Raw genomic sequence first — 16,990 nt, 5'->3', positions numbered from 1 at the left:
CGATATTACCGAGTGGATTTTACCAATTGTTGAATATGCGATGTCTGTGTGGGCAGGTGTTGAGCAAGGTGAATCAAAGAAATAGAAAACACGCATCTGACTACACGATTAAAGAATAGGAGATAGATGAGAAACATGGGCGGCTCAATTTATAAGCGGCCATTGCGCGGCTCATTGCAGTCCTGCTTTTTGGAGCGTCATAATTTGTAGGATATAGTCCTTTTTACGACTGAGGATAATAAGCTGGTTATTTAATCATTATGAATTAGGAGTTGCAACACATAAACCTGCATAAGCAACAGCGGCCGAATGTCCGGGAATAATTGCGATTTTCCCAAACGCACAGTTATGTCGTACCACTTGCATAAAACTTAAATTGTATTACACCGTACTTCAATATGCGTAATCGTAACGGTTTATACCCATGTATATACGTTAGATCGGCAGTCTACAAGAATACATTATACGTATATGTATAAAAAGTCACGGGGCGTCATACTCGAGGAAAAAGTGGGGAATGCGGAGGAGAGAAAGGATTCCTAGCGATCAACGGCTACCTTGATTGGCACTGCATCGGTCCCACAGATCTTCTCAAGGTGTGATCGCCGTCGCTCAGAGAAAACCAGTTTCGCCGCGCTAATTTCCTACTACATTCATTGTTCGCTTCGACACGCCCGGTTCTTCGTGTGCTCTGTTTTATTACCTTCAAAATCCGAAAAGATCCGTGTACAGCGACGCGCCTTATTTATACGTCCTACGAGTATTTAACTCATCGGCGTGTGTCAAATTGTGATTGCTTTGCTCCTGTTGTACATTTCGCGGTTCATCATTTCCTGGATCGCTGATCATCCTACGCCTGCGGAAGATTGTGTTTTCGGCAAAGAATCCCGATAGCTTTGTTCCATATTAGAAAGCTGCGTTTAGTAGAGAATCAGGGAAAGCCGACCCAAATTCTTTGAGGTGAGTAGCGAGTTACCTGTAAAGCTATGCTCATCACGTTCAATATCAGTGAGACATAGCTCCTGTTTCGGCAAAGACGTAGCTTCCTACTATCGCTCTGACGCACAGGTGTATCGAGTGCCTGTAAATGTAGAAAGGATGCTTAGTCAGTATTTACCGACCGAGTTAAATGTTTTTTTATCCTTCACTACTACTACCGAAGCCGACGAATCACTGATGTGAAGGCCAACACTCAGCGTAATTCTACATAAGCTGCTGAACAAAAATATCCAAAAACTTTCATATTTCATGCAAAATTAACGCCAGCGAATGTATTCCGGCGATAAGTGGTATTTCAAATTATATATTTTCCGGCCTTAATGTTGTGTAAAGCAAAACGTATTTTGGATATTTGTATTCGGCATTGCAAGTAGAATTGCGCTGACTGCAACATTTTCATATCGTTGATACGTAATATGGGAAATATGGCAACTTGTTTGTACTCGTACGAAAAGTAAACGGACATAACAGTAAATTTGCCTAACGATACAGGAATGATAACGTAATATGATCATGTTTTGAATTTTGTAGTGCCGTCGAGAAATAATGGACACGCTATGGCCACCGTTACTGCTCATGCTGGGGACAATTGCTACCGTAACATCTTCTCCGTACGTTTATGTATTTCCAGTCATCAGCTATGTATCGTGGTTCTGTCTAATAGAGATAATTTTTCACGGCATCTTTAATTGTGCAAAATAATATCAATGACGAACACATCATTCTATGTTTTATTGCTCGCATCTCACAGATATTTTTCTTCAAAGGTACTACACAGTTATAGGACCAAAAGTTGTCCGGCCAAACTCGGAATATCACGTGTCTATTGGGACAACAGAGATATCTCAGCCATCCACTATTTACATAGAGTTAAGCGGAAATTTGGACTCTGGAAATGTATTCAATGTCTCCCAGACCATTACGGTGGAACCTTATTCAACTCGTATTGTCAGGCTTGAGGTTTGTTCCAGTGCACATGCTCTTTTACGTGCCATACTTGATCTGATACTTCTGTTGGTATGAAATGAGAATAAAAATGGTAACATGATCAAAAGTATTGTAGAAAGTGAGGAGGAGAGTGAAAAATGATAACCTTTTAAATGGTTGCGAAAATGTTGTCTGTAGGTTGGAGACACGACGCCTGGAAATTACAAGCTGGTATCGCGAGGACTCGCTGGAATTATATTTTCGAACTCTACTGATCTTCGATACATCCACAAAAGCTATTCTGTTTTTGTGCAGACCGATCGAGCGGTCTATAAACCTGGTAGCAAAGTCTTGTTTCGCGCTGTAATACTAGACTCAAGGCTCCGCCCTCCACTGAGCAGCGCTCAATTAGATATATACATAACGGTAATTAATCTAACAATTTTAATCAGACAATGTTTAGAGAGTATTATTTTTCGAATCGATTCGAGATACCCTCTACATAACTTGAGCATTGACTAAAATTATATGAATCACTTTGCCAGGATGGGCAGGGCAACCGAATCAAACAGTGGAAGCGACGCACGGATAGTAAAGGTGTCTTTGTCGGAGAATTGCAGCTCTCTGAATCACCAGTACTAGGAAATTGGAAGATCTTTATCAACATATTGGACCAAACTTTTGAAAAGCAATTTGAGGTTGCCGAATATGTTCTGCCTAAATTCGAGGTGGTCATCGATGTACCGAAACATGCCACCTTCAAAGACTCCTCTGTAACCGCGACCGTGCGTGCTAGGTGATGAAATTTTTACACTTTTGCAATGATACTCTTTGCACTTCTCGTCGTGAACACGACAAAGTCAATCTACAATATCTCTGGAAAACTGAAATCGTCACTTACTTCTCAAACTCATTTCTCGAAATAATTAGATGTAAACGTTTTAGGTACACCTACGGCAAACCAGTAAAAGGGGAAGCGACCATCACAGCATACCCAGATATATTTTCTGATGTGATCCAGCCGATATTCCAAGCGCCAGTCCGGAAAGTAGTGCCTATAGATGGAAATGTTACAGTCAATTTCGACATTGGCAATGAGCTAAGGTGATCTTGATGTGACAAACCTACAGTTTTCTACTATTATACATACTTCTGGCAGTGAAGTTACCTATGGGCAACTTGATGGATTGTTGTTTAGAATTTCGCAGGTCTTACAGCATCAATGAGTTGTCAATGATTGAAAATTTTTATTCACAGGCTCACGGACGATTACAAACGACCTATACAATTGGAAGTAGCTGTCAAGGAGGCATTGACTGGCCGCATACAAAACACCTCCGCGCAGATGATATTGCATAAGCATCAATATACAATGGAACTCATACAAACAGCAAAAAGTTATAAGCCAGGCTTGAAATACACTGCGTTTGTAAGTTTACATAACCAGATATAATCGATGTGTGAAAGTATGACGTATTATTCTGACTCCGTATTGACTCTGGATGTAACTTGGCTGGAATATGAATGAATAATGGCTTGAATGAAAGATAAATTACGCCTGTGGGCAAAAATCATATATTTGTGTATATGCACCTATGTCTGTCCATGCAGTGCAGATGTCATTTTCGCTTAACCAATGTCTGTGTATTAATAAAAGCGATGCCATTAATTTGCAGATAAAAATCGCTCATCATGACGGAGCACCTGTCCAGGACCAGATAAATCCAGTACAGATATGGTACGGCTTCAGCCATGATCAATCTGCCTACACCAACATTACTCGCATGCTGGACAAACATGGAATGATACAATTAGATTTTTACCCACCCCTCGCGGAAAATGATACCTCAGCCGCGTTGAATATCCAGGTATGTTGTTATTTACATAGCTTTCAATTGCTTCGAAATAATTAATATCTATTAGTTGATACAATTACTGGAAGAATGAATTGGGTTTTTATAAAGGCACAATACTTGACTCTGCATGAGTCGTTTTCTACAATAAATCAAGCTCTGTCGCCGAGCGGAACTTACATACAGGCACTTTTGAAGACCGAAAAACCCATGGTACGTGTGAACCATTCTTCCTGAAGATATGCACTCGAAAATTCTATCCCAGAATGTGAAAAAATGGTATACTTTAATTAGGTAAACAGTAACATCGAAATCGAAGTAAATTCCACAGCACCCCTCAAATATCTGAGCTACCAAGTATTGGGACGAGGCGACATTCTCAATGCAGCTTCTGTCAAAGTCCCAGAGGAATACACTGTCAAATTTAGGTGAGATATCATCCAACTTTAACAGTGCACGTGTTGTATTTCAAAAGTAAATCTTTCTATATGTCTTATTCGTACCCATAGATTCCTTGCCACATACGTGATGGCACCAACAGCACATATATTGGTCTACTACATGCGCGATGATGGAGAAATAGTTGCTGATTCCCTTAATGTCGATCTAGATGGCGCACTTCAAAATTTTGTATGTAACGAATTGAATTAACACACCGAAGTAGTAAATGAAAGAATAACTTCATCCTGAATGTGAAAAACATTCGATATGATGGTAATTTGGCCAAATCTTTGGTGTTGCAGGTTGACATCAAAACTATGCTCAACGAAACAACACCTGGAGCTAATGTAGATCTTGTTATCTCATCAAAGCCAAATTCTTATATTGCACTTCTCGGCGTTGATCAAAGCTCAATTCTATTGAAGTCTGGCAACGATATATCACATGTGAGTATTCGATGCATCACGCACAGTTGAATTTTTTATATGAACAGTTTCTTCGTCATATTAGAAAAAAGAGAGAGGAAAACTAATATCGCACATTTGTAAACCAAGAAGGATAATATTTTTTTTCATATGTTGTATCTCCAATTGCTTGAATTTTGGCAATGTCGTAACTCCGTTTGCAGGACCAAATATTGAACGAACTGAAGTCATACGATATGAACAACGAGTTTTCATCTGTTTTTCCGGCATGGGGTAGTTCTTCTTGGAGCCCTGGATCATCTACTGCATTCGACGTCTTCAATGTATGTATAACGATTTGCAGATAAATCTGTCTCTAAATTTGATAGAAAGCAGAGATACTGTTGAAAATTATGTCCAAATAATTGTATTTCAGGAATCTGGCGCGGTTGTCTTGACCAATGGCTACGTCCACGATATGTCCCCACTTAGTAAGTTTCGCATCAGAATTTCGAAGTAGTATAAATATAGTAATGTTTAAATTACTTCCTGAACAAGCGCCAATACTCTTTACGACAGTATAATAAACTTGTATTCGTGTGCAATAACCTGGCATGTATAGATAACGGTACATGTGACAACCAAATGCTCGTTTAAGATCGAACCTAAGGCGATTTTTTTTCGACACATCTCCACACGTACGAGTGATCTTTACCCACAGTATTCTCAGTTCTTAAGTCTCCGATACTTGAAGGTGAAATGCCATTTTAATATGTGTAGCTGTCATTTACTCTGACGCAAAATTATACCTGATGGCTTTACCAATTTTGCAGGAGCTTTCGATTTTTTTGGTCAAATGTTTTGAAATAGTTTTTTCCCCTAGATCCGCAAATTTTAAGATTATTAAACGTTATTTCACGCAGGACGTTTCTATGTTCCGGATAATTTTTTAACCAAACACTTGAAAAGTATGCATTCTCGTATCCACGAAATTTGCTGGTATGAGTGTAGAAAAAAAATTCGCTAGGGGTTGACTGTGAATTTCGAAAATACTGACTTTACGGAATTAAAAATGATTAGGCCCAGTTCTCGATCCTTTGAAAACTTATTTCACGAGAACGACAGGACGAATTAATCAAATCGTGTACTCAATATGCAAATTCAGATGATCCGTCAAGGAAAACAAAGTTGTAAACGTTTCTCGAGGACTTGGTTTACCACCTGCCTATTACAGTAATAATGATACCCTCCCACTTGTTACATAACAAAGAACATATTGCATAGTATACCAAAGAGCTAATTTCGACGAAGAGATGTATGAAAGTGCGGCGGCGAGCCCCGACCCGACTACAATCCAACCTGGGAAACTGAAAGTGCGCAAGAACTTCCCTGAAACCTGGCTTTGGCATATGCTTGATGCTGGGTATGCGATAATTAATTGATTACATTTCACGACTCCCCTCAGTTCGGTGAATGGATTCTTGATTATTTCGATTCATCTTGGACCCGACCCTAAGGGCTGATTGTTGCAAAAGATCGTTTCATGAGTTTAACTTCTTAGCGCTTTAGAATGTAATCTTTCCATAAACACAATATTTATACAAACTTAGGTATAGTATATGTATATAAGTGATACATACCTATACGGATTGAACGGTTTTTATATTAAACCTAATAGCGGAAATTTGCCATCACCGACATTTTTCCAGAATCTTTTTCTACAAGGGTAGCGTCAAATAAGTGTTGTCACAGGTCGACGTTTCTCAATTTCATCAAATGTATCGGCATTCGGAATAAATAAAGCCTGCAGCATCCAAGTTGCAAACTTTTCGAGTAATGGTACTGTAACTTCTGTATAATGTGCGGAAAATCTTAGAATCCTTGGAAAAATCCTTAAAAACCGCGTCTCTGATGAATTGGAAGTCATTAGTGAATGATCAGACTGGTTAACGCTCATTCTGACGGTACTGTTAGGAAATAAGTCATGAAAATGAATGGCAATGGTCAATGACTGTACAATTGGGTAAAACGGGTCGATTTATCCACAAGTGTGTAGTATATTAGGGTGGTCCATATTTAGGCCTTGGACGAATTTTTTATTGTTCGCCCCCCAAATCGACTCCAAATAATTCAAAAACGATTCCCCAATTTTTTCAGATCTTTATCTCAACTCTAACACCTGCCTGTAAGAGGGTGGCCCCATTTGAAATACATGTGTTTTGGTTATATTTCTTCATTCACAGTATATATTTTATTGTAAGAGTAATGACTTTCAAAAAAATCTATAACCGCGAGACTTTAATGGATATTGGTGCTACTATCCAATAAAAAATTCATGTCATCATACCAGGCAATCTAGATGAATTGCACACCCTCTAAATCTGATTTTTTTTTCATTTACAGGGTATGCAATTCGTTCTTTCCACCAGTTATTGACACGTTTAGACCTAATTGTTGACTCTTTTATTTTCTAAAATTATAAATTGACGGCACAAATTGTGAATTTCTTGACTAAAACCGATTGCTAGAGGGTTAGACACTACAAATTTATTTTTTGGTAATTTTAGAACTAACGATCAAACAGATACAATCAAAAAAGGTCAATAATTGGGACAGGGTGAATAACTGCTGCACTTACCTTAAATAAGGACTGCCCTAATATATATCTATACTATTATGTACAGGCACACCCATATATGTGTGTATAAAATTTTCACCTCTGTTTTTCTCTCTTATCATCAAAGATGACTGTCTCATGAAGCAAGTGGCGGAAATAGACCTTACAGCAATGGAAAGTTTTTAACTAACGAACTGCTAACTTTCCCACTACTGCTAACCCCGCGTGAATCTCAACTCGTAATAACAGTCATATTTATCTGGTATAAGGGCAACGCTCGCCTTGATAATGTAAAGATAAGTGCGATAAGTGACGAGGTGTGTAAGCTCAGCATGAAGTAGGAGAAAATAATACCATGACCTATCCACCTACCTATACCGTTAGAGTTGGATTGCAGGCCAGCCAGGAATTGTTGGTGGTAGAATAGATGGCTTCCACCCTGGTGTCTCCACGCTCAGGCCAGACATCGGCCCACCGGTAACGTACAGAATAGCAACCAGACCACCATTGGCGGGTCCCTACGCCTTCTCTCGTATTCCAACCCCGGTATGGAACAAGCCCCATGTTTTCCCAATGCATGACATCTCAAACACCTGGCTTTTCGCGAATTTCTCTTCAGGGTATTTATTCATGTCTTCTTGCACGCTTACGTATTCATGTAGTTATATGGTGCCTCTTCCTTTCTTTTTTGTTTATTGTTTTTTTGTTTGTTCGTCCCACCCTGTATGCCATGTTTACACCCACAATCGGTTATTTTGAATCATTTTCATTAACATAAAATTCGTTACACTAATGGTGATAAATGTTGAAACAGTTTTTCTAATGTAACAGGCCCGAAGGAAAAACTGTTCTTCGGCGGTCCGTTCCTGACACCATCACCTCCTGGGTGCTTACTGCATTTTCCATTGACTCCGTTCACGGGTTGGGACTCATTGATACTCCAAGAAAGGTGTGTATTTGACACTCAGTTATTCCAGACTTGATGAATGTGATTGACTATAACATGGGATATCCGTGTTTCAGCTGAAAGTCTTCCAACCGTTTTTCGTATCTCTTGATCTACCGTACTCTGTGATACGAGGAGAGATTGTTGCTATACCCATTGTAGTTTTCAATTACCTGGACAAGGATCTCACAGCGGAGGTCGTACTGGAAAACATGAACCAGTTTGAATTTGCTGAAATATCAAACGAGATCCATGACACACCGAGTAAGTGTAGATTGGGTCGCAGGTGTCGCAATATGTATTCTCAACGCAAATAAACAATTTGATTTATTTACCGCAGAGCTGGAACTATATCGCAGAAAGACGATCGATATCAAGGCTAACTCGCAAGCATCTGTTTCCTTCATGATTATTCCTAGGGACTTGGGCCATATTGTCATTAAGGCCACTGCGCGCAGTACCTTGGCTGGAGATGGCATTGAGCAGAAACTACTTGTCAAGGTAAAACTCGATATTTTATAAATTTTGATTTGAGTTTGTTTTATTCAAAAGTGTGTAAATTTAGGTTTAAGAAATATTATCAAAAATATTTTATTAGAAAATGGTAAAATAAAATTTTTTACATATATTTCCAAGGTTCATTAGCTTTATGGATTTTCAGTCTGAAGGAGAAACTCAGTATCGGAACAAGGCTATATTTGTTGATCTGCGAAACGCAAAAACATTTGAAACCAACTTGACGGTAGATATACCAAGAAATGCTGTAGTGGGCTCTGAGCATGTGGAAATTTCTGCCGTCGGTAAGATATTGCCAGGGATTTGAAGCTTGCGATAATTGAAAGCAGGTAGAGGAATAAACCGCCCAGCTAACACTACGATCTTTATTCTCAGGGGATATTCTCGGACCCAGTATACCGAATCTGGCGAATTTAATCAAAATGCCATTTGGATGTGGAGAACAGAACATGCTCAACTTTGTCCCCAATATAGTGGTGATTAACTATCTGAAGGTGTGTAATTCTATAATAATATTCCTTATCCATGTTGATATTATTCGTTATTTTTATCTGGACTGTAATTCATTATTATAGAACACCGATCAACTCACGCAAGCAGTTAAAGCAAAAGCACTCAAATATATGGAAATTGGTTACCAGCAAGAGTTGACTTATCGTCACGAGGACGGATCTTTTAGCGCATTTGGAACCTCGGATCACAGTGGCAGCACATGGTGAGTAGCGATATAGCTAACAGACATCTGCCCTGAAACAGGAGTCGCAATCCAATTTGTATTACCAATTTTATTCCGTTGTAGGCTGACCGCATTTGTGGCAAAGTCATTTGCCCAGGCTGCAGAACACATTATGATAGAAGATCGAATTATAAAGGAAGCTCTTCAGTGGCTCACCACCAACCAATCACCAAACGGCAGCTTTCCTGAGGTAGGAAAAGTGAGTCATCGCGACATGCAAGGCGGCGCAGCTAAAGGCTTGGCTTTGACTGCATTCACTTTGGTAGCCTTCCTTGAAAATCGGGTAAGATCGATAATGACCGACAGCCTTACCTACTAGAAAAGTTACAAAAAAAAAATTTAACACTGTGTGTTTCACCTGCAGGATTATTTTGAGGAATACAGCAATGTCGTAAACAAGGGAGTCGATTATATTGTGCGGAATCTCGAAGGGCTCGATGATGTATATTCACTTTGTCTCTGCACCTACGTTTTAAACTTAGCCAAGAATCCTTACGAAGACACAGCATTTAATCGATTGGAATCAAAAGCCAAACAAAGCGGGGATTACATGTGGTGGAGTAAACCAATCCCAGAGGACAACAAGAATCCTTGGTATTCGTTACCAAGTTCCGTAGATGTTGAGATGACTTCATATGCATTGCTTACGTACCTCAGACGAAACATGGTCGCCGATTCACTACCCATAATGAAGTGGCTCGTGAGTCAGAGAAACGCAGATGGAGGATTCGCCTCAACACAGGTTCGCGATACGATTTTGCAAGTTGCAATATTTCTCTTTCATCTATCATCGACGTGAAAAATGCTAATTCCAGATACATAGGTCTATAGTTAAACAAAATGAACATGGAATAACTTAGTGTTCATGCAATAAAAAAATGTCTGGTGAGAACTGTGAAAGAGCTATCATCCACTTTCATGGAGAAAACAAGGATTTTTCAAGTCGATAGTACATAGAAAATTGCACATTTTGCTTATTGGATGGCTCACCCTTATTTGCAGGACACGGTAATCGGAATTTATGCGCTATCTAAGTTGAGTGAAAAAATATCATCCAAGAACAGCAACATTGCCATATCGTTTGTCTACGAAGACGGAGGTCAAAGCAATATCAATATCAACCCAGGCAATAATATGATTCTTCAGAAGCATATGGTATATTTTTTGGTCACGCCCTTTTTTTACTTGGTAAATATGGGACTAGATTTTTGACCACATCCCGTGTCTCGTTTAGTTGCCCAGAAAAACTAGAGAGGTGAACCTGACGGCTACCGGCACTGGATTTGCAATAATTCAAGTATCGTACAGCTACAATCTGAATGTGACCGGTGCATGGCCCCTATTCACCCTCGACCCTCAAGTGGATAAAAATTCAAATGCTAATCACTTGCAGCTTTCAATTTGCTCTGGGTACGACAAAATGTCTGACGTACAATGCCAAAAGTAGCATTAGCAAAACGATAGCCATTAGAGTAAAATTAATTACATTCACTATCCCCTTCAACCAGATTCGTCCCTACAAAAGAAGCAAACGAAAGCAACATGGCTGTAATGGAAGTAAGTCTACCGTCAGGATTCACTGTCGACATTGACTCCCTCCCGAGCTTGGAAATATCGCAGCATGTTAAACGAGTCGAGACCAAAAATGGAGAAACTATGGTAGTCTTGTATTTTGACAAGGTAAGCGATTTGCAAGTCATTAATTAGGTGAAAAAAAGACGAACGTGCAGAATCTCTATAGTTCAGACCAATGTACTATTATATATATCCATTACAAGAGTATAACTTAGTAAAAAACAATTCGCAGATGATAAGAGAGGAGTATTGCCCGACAGTGTCCGCGTTCAGGACTCACAAGGTTGCCAAACAGAAGCCTGTTCCAGTCTCAATTTATGACTACTACGACTCAAGTAAGACAGCATTTTGCATATATTCTTACTATTATCAGCAATTTGTGGGAGAATATCGCATTCTGAGAGGGAACAACCGACAAAATGCTTAATATATCTGTTTTGAACTTCAGGTCGACGCGCGAGAGTGTTTTATGAACCGCAGAAGGCTACGCTGTGCGATATCTGCGATGGCGAAGATTGCGGTAATGTTTGTGTAGGGGTCTTGGACAATCAGAAAAACGAAAACGACGGTTCGAGGGGGAGTGCGTGCACCATGTACCACTTCTCGTCGCCTGCTCTACTGTTTGTCATTATGTTTGCAAAGTCATCCTTCTACTTCTGATTATTTATCAAGTTGTCCGTACGTTATACAATTCCATTATAATTGTACCTAATACTTTTCAAGATTAAATTATAGCAATTACGATTAAAAATAACCAAAGTAAGTAATATACTATAATACCATGCAATTCGAGATATTCGAATAACTTTTTCAGCCGTCCATTTATCTTTTCGTTTTTGTCACGTACCCAATTGTATATTATATGTATACAATGAGATTGGTATCGGAATTGTTCATAATAAAATCTAACTATATGTTATATTTGTGTTCTCTACTGTGCCTCACAGATTCGTTCCAAATTTGTCGAGTTTTGAATTTTTTCCGTCTTGCGTCACAGAGGTATATCGGTATTTCAAAAGGTTTGTGTTTACAGAAATGAAATATGCCAACATTTTATGTAAGAAATACCAGATAATCGATTGTTTGATTTATTTACCTAATTGCTTCAAGTTTTTATTTTTACAACTCATGATATTATGTCGCCAAGGCCTTTGCGACAGATCCAATAGTGTGTATGGAGTATTCTTTTTTGGAGCAAATAGCAAATATGACTGAAGAGAACTTTGCATATCTACTCTATCTTATCTACCTTTGTTTTGGAGAGTTTCTCTCTGATGTAAGAAACTAGTTTATTTTTCTTAGATGGCTTGAGAACAAGCCTCTTTGTTGTTATGTTGTGGAGGGGTCCGAAAGCCAGTGCCACGGCCGTACAAGCCAGACAAATAACATTATAAGGCATACTAAAGTCAGGCGTTGGCAGACTGACAAGTAGAATCTCAGTCCGTAATTGGACCAGGTAACCGTCCCGAGATGCATTGAAACTGCAACCACACAATAATGATGGCTTTAGGTTGTATTATATTCGCTGCATTGACCAATCAGGAAACAGCTTCGGATGTTTCAGACTAACGTCCCGTGCTGGCCAGTTTAAAAAAAAAAAATTACTCAATTTGCCAGGTTCAACATCTCAGTGGCCACCCTAAAGGGTAATGCTCTTCTTACCTACTGGTCCTCGAAGCTTAACGGAATATTGTTCAATAATTGATCGATCATTGTTTCCTTACCTGGATGAAATAGTACTTCCGTCCTGAGGTAGAGCGGTGTAATTTCTCGCAGTTGGGAGAAGAGAGGTTATTATTGCAGGGCCCATGTAGAACCCGTGATTAGCGTCCGGAGGGTATTCTTGCCACTTGAGAAAAAGATAGTCTAATTCTATTGAAAACTCTGTTACAGAACGCGGGGGAAGTCGCAGAACCATTTCGAGGTAGTAAGGACGTTCCCTTTCTCTACCAGGCACGTATCGCTTGATTACTGAAACCACGAGCAAAATTCACGAACCAAGGATTAGAAAAAATTATTTACAGAATGGAGATGGGAACAAACGATACTCGCTGAAATCTAGACATACGAGGCTTGAGTAATTTCCCCTGGCAGGTGATCCTTATGGTATGAGTGTAGACCGGTATGTACCATGGAATGTTCTCCAGGAGCACGACATCCAATGGCTTCCAGTAATTATTATGGAGTTTTGTCACCAGGCCGCCTCTTTCTTGACCATAGCCTGAGAACAGCGTTTTGTCACGAGTTATTCAGATCCTGCTATGTCAAGAACAATGACCGTCCATTTCATAATACTACAGTTTAATAAAGATCAAGTCCATTACAGTATAAACACAGACACACCTACTACATATCTGTTTGCAAAGAGCACCGGTGGAATTTCGACTCCATAAATTTTGGCTTTGCTATGGACAGCAGCGACATTGAACATCCCGGCATTGGACAAAGATTTAATATCGTACACAGCTATTCTATTTTCTTGACCTCCTCGTAAGCTGATTAGAGTCTCTGGTGGCTCAGGCACTAGCCGATAAGTTTCAGATGTCTCATTATCGGTTACATCTACATATACATGGCTCAGGGTGGCCAATGGACAAGCGCTTCGGAGTCCAATGCCGAAAAGCTTTCGCACCGACCAGTCCTGCAGGTCAGAAAGTATTGGCCATGTTCATATTATTTTGTGAACCAAAAATTATTTCAGGATTCCAATATCACGTTGGATCCAGCATTTTTAACTTGGTAATTCATAGATAAGGTTCAGTCTATTTCATTTTGTAGGATCAAGAATGATACAAAAGAATAAGATTCAACCAAAATGAGTTTTTCATAAAAATGTGCCTGCTATTCGATGCCATATGTACGTACCTGCGAATCAGTTGTCATAGTGTCGTAGACCAATGAAATTGTTTGCCGCAGTTCAATGGTAGTTTGCGTACATGCTGCATTGGTACATACAGGTCGTACATCAACAGCTATCGAGTGGTAATTAGTGTTATGGATATATGCTGAATTCAAGAGAGTAGCCAATCCTTTCTAAGGGATAAAACTATGTTGAATAGGTTTAAAATTTTTTGTTTATACGAGCAAAGACGAAAATGATAAAATATTGTGATTTCGACGTTAGTTAAATATTGTCAGAGTATTTTTTCTTGTTCATACCTTAGAGTCGCACGGTAGTAATTTTTTAAACGGTGTCAAGTTTTCTGTGCAAACTATTTCTCTTGGCAGCGAAGAATATCGAAGACAGCTAGAGTTTAGCGGTCTTGGAACAGCACCGCTGGGTCGAAAGGTAAAATCAGGTGACAAGCTGTTGGACACATCCACAAAATTGAGCGACGCGCACAGCAAACCCGCAAGAGCATTAGTCAAGCTTTTCCAATTCTCATCGATCCTAAGAGCAAGAATATCGAGTATATTATCATCAAATATGGTACTAATACAAATTTCCCAAGGAAAGGCAATCGATGAAAAGAAGATGAGAACTCTTTGAAATGTCAAGGTTGTTGAGTGATTGTCGTTAGGGTAGATAATAGTAAGTTATTGTACCTTCGGTCGTCGTTGAACCAGGCATAAACCTCGGCGCCAGAACCGGTATCTTGAAGAGGATATCCCCATTTCTCGTAACGCCATAATCCTTCAGTCAAACTGACGTGAAGTTCTCTGACATTGTGCCGGCCGATTATTTCCCCTAACCCACGAGGAAATAGCCGAGAATGTTGGACTGTATACAGAAAGATGTATGCAATTCGATAGATCAATTGCATTCAAGAATAGAGCGATCAAACAAAGAATGAGCAAATAATGAAACAATAGAGTGTCAAACTTAAAGCGAGGTTAAAGTACCAACAAAGTGAGAAAATCTAATTTCAGAACGCTATTCTCTCACGAGCAAGGAAAATACTTCAAATGTTGGGGAATGACAGTATTTGCGATCGTATTTGTGTATTGGGACAAAAAAAAATTCGAAAATTGATCTAGAAGTGCGCAAACCATGGGATTCGGATATCAGTACACCATAACCTCAAAGTGAGTGAAAATCTGGTTATGTTCAGTGTTTGCGTCAATTTTTCGAACTTACTCAAATCATCACCCAAGCACAATAGTGCACGCTATTATTTCCCAAAGATTTTTTTATTCAAGAGGGAAGAAAATTGTAAAATACGATTAACTCATCTGGTCAGCACTCCGACCTCACCTTAGTACCGCCGTTTTCCAGGTTATGACGTTTGGCCATGCATCTACACTGATATAGAAGAACGTATGTACGGATTATACGTAGTACATACAGGTTTCAGTCTCAATGTCAGTCCGCCACAGGGTAGTAAATTGAAAATGTGCGTAGACGTGTCCGCTTGGCAAGGGCTTCAGCATAAGCTCCTCGTTGAAGGCATCATCTACGTCGGAAGTACAGGAAACGAATCCGACATCTCCTATGGCACTCAATATCAACGCCTGTATAAAGTACATCGCAAACGCAGTTCGCATTTTCGCGCACGATTGTAACTGCAATTGGATTACTTTTAAGCAACCCTTCGCCCATTCGCAAATCGAGGTTAAGAACTTTTCGCACTTCGGATATACGGCTATGCGCATAACCTCCACCAGTTAATCGCACTTAAATCGCTCGAATCGTCTTTCCACCAGTCAAGACTCACTGCCGCTGACTAATGACTTGCATACATAATTGTGGAAGTTTACTTCAAAATAATTGTTTTACTGGGTACACTTACACACCCCGCGTACCTCCCTCTGCGTCATTTTCCTTATTAGTTATTAGTATTAGCATAGCCGTAAAATATAGAGCATAGACTGCGCACTCACTGGTACTGCTTGTGGCAGCGCCAAAAGTGAGAGAGAAGGAAACACACGCGGCCAATGTTTTGTCTCTTTCTAAGCATTTGATTGGTCGTTGATCAATTGCTCGGTCATGTCAAATAAACTCCATCTGATTAACAAAAATAATATCATCTAAATAAATGTACAATAAACATGCACCCGGTTTACGGTTAACAACGTTAGAAACCTTTTCTTGATGCAAAGGATGGGAGCCAGAATCAAAGAAGTTAATCAAAGAATGGAGATATATATTTATTCCTATATGTACCGTATGTAATTTATGTACATACCTATGGTTACTACTTAACTCGTGTATCTTCAATCAACGCTCATATCTTCGTTCCCAAGGAAAGTACAGCTGACATATAAAAATAAGCTCTTAACTGACGTTAGATTTCCGTGGTTTTTTTAAATACAGTGTATTTGCAGAGGAAAACCCAGACCTTTCTACACAAAAATACTACTTGTAAATATTTTTTGTAAATTAGGTAGGACTCAATTGTTATTAATGTTTGAATCTATGCTGTAACAAACCCCAATGAACTTCAGGCAATCATTATCACAAAAGCAATTGAAAAAAATTTAAAGAAGATCAAGGTTCCTTTTTTCAACTTTTACTCACATTATTTGGTTAGATTGCGACTCTGCCCGCTAACCCCCAAACACAAGATTGTTCAAAAATTTATTATCAAGTGCCCTGATTATAATTACTCATATCTGTTCATTTCATTATAAATTTACGGCAGTGCCTGTGTTGATTGTTAGGAATTTCGAGTTTGAGAGAATATGTATTCCCGATTACTTATGCGTAAAACGTTTAGTTATTGATGCATCATTTTTTTCACATTTTACGAATGTATCCTCTGGAAGTGCGGCCTTCACAGTTTCCTCGGCAAGTATCTGCGGGGTATAAGAAAATTATGTATAGCATACTCGTATTATGTATTATCTTACTCAGTACAACCTTTTGTACACACTATTTTATTCACAATTACATTGTAAGTAACAATAATTCAATAATCATGCGTTGAAAATCTTTCCCACTCAAAGAGTCATATTTTTTATTTTAACTGATTTGTGATTTGTGTTCTTGACGCATCACTTCCTTTCGGTCGGAAGTAATAAATTTATATGCATAAT

The 16,990-nt window shown here is 39.1% G+C and overlaps 2 protein-coding genes across 6 annotated transcripts; one reads left to right on the top strand and one right to left on the bottom strand.

The window, feature by feature from the left end:
• Positions 1 to 20: 20 nt before the first annotated feature.
• Positions 21 to 11,806, top strand: LOC124305534 (CD109 antigen-like). 5 transcript variants are annotated; one of them, XM_046765082.1, is made up of 28 exons: positions 21 to 68; positions 1,531 to 1,610; positions 1,767 to 1,959; positions 2,125 to 2,352; positions 2,472 to 2,722; positions 2,872 to 3,030; positions 3,184 to 3,355; positions 3,603 to 3,794; positions 3,891 to 3,992; positions 4,074 to 4,207; positions 4,289 to 4,409; positions 4,523 to 4,666; positions 4,849 to 4,968; positions 5,061 to 5,115; positions 7,639 to 7,861; positions 8,073 to 8,190; positions 8,265 to 8,451; positions 8,528 to 8,688; positions 8,849 to 8,987; positions 9,079 to 9,197; positions 9,279 to 9,418; positions 9,503 to 9,722; positions 9,804 to 10,181; positions 10,442 to 10,594; positions 10,674 to 10,849; positions 10,948 to 11,119; positions 11,247 to 11,349; positions 11,463 to 11,806. In XM_046765082.1, the coding sequence occupies exons 1-28, from the start codon at positions 36 to 38 to the stop codon at positions 11,672 to 11,674; spliced, it is 4,485 nt and encodes a 1,494-aa protein (XP_046621038.1). In that variant the 5' UTR covers positions 21 to 35; the 3' UTR covers positions 11,675 to 11,806. The 5 variants fall into 5 exon arrangements, with proteins under 5 accessions (XP_046621038.1, XP_046621039.1, XP_046621040.1 ...); XM_046765083.1 differs by lacking the exon at positions 7,639 to 7,861 and adding an exon at positions 5,909 to 6,047; XM_046765084.1 differs by lacking the exon at positions 21 to 68 and adding an exon at positions 822 to 960.
• A 259-nt stretch (positions 11,807 to 12,065) lies between these two features.
• LOC124305539 (GPI transamidase component PIG-T) lies at positions 12,066 to 15,766 on the bottom strand. The gene is made up of 8 exons (XM_046765101.1): positions 15,301 to 15,766; positions 14,561 to 14,735; positions 14,174 to 14,405; positions 13,880 to 14,047; positions 13,358 to 13,655; positions 13,083 to 13,235; positions 12,739 to 12,985; positions 12,066 to 12,495 (listed from the first exon to the last, which is right to left on the bottom strand). The coding sequence occupies exons 1-8, from the start codon at positions 15,605 to 15,607 to the stop codon at positions 12,246 to 12,248; spliced, it is 1,830 nt and encodes a 609-aa protein (XP_046621057.1). The 5' UTR covers positions 15,608 to 15,766; the 3' UTR covers positions 12,066 to 12,245.
• Between the last annotated feature and the right edge of the window lie 1,224 nt (positions 15,767 to 16,990).

This window comes from Neodiprion virginianus, chromosome 5 (assembly GCF_021901495.1).
Source record: "Neodiprion virginianus isolate iyNeoVirg1 chromosome 5, iyNeoVirg1.1, whole genome shotgun sequence".
NCBI classification, from domain to species: Eukaryota; Metazoa; Arthropoda; class Insecta; order Hymenoptera; family Diprionidae; genus Neodiprion; species Neodiprion virginianus.
The sequence above is the reverse complement of the archived record's forward strand: the minus strand, read 5'-3'. Positions and strand labels throughout refer to the sequence as shown.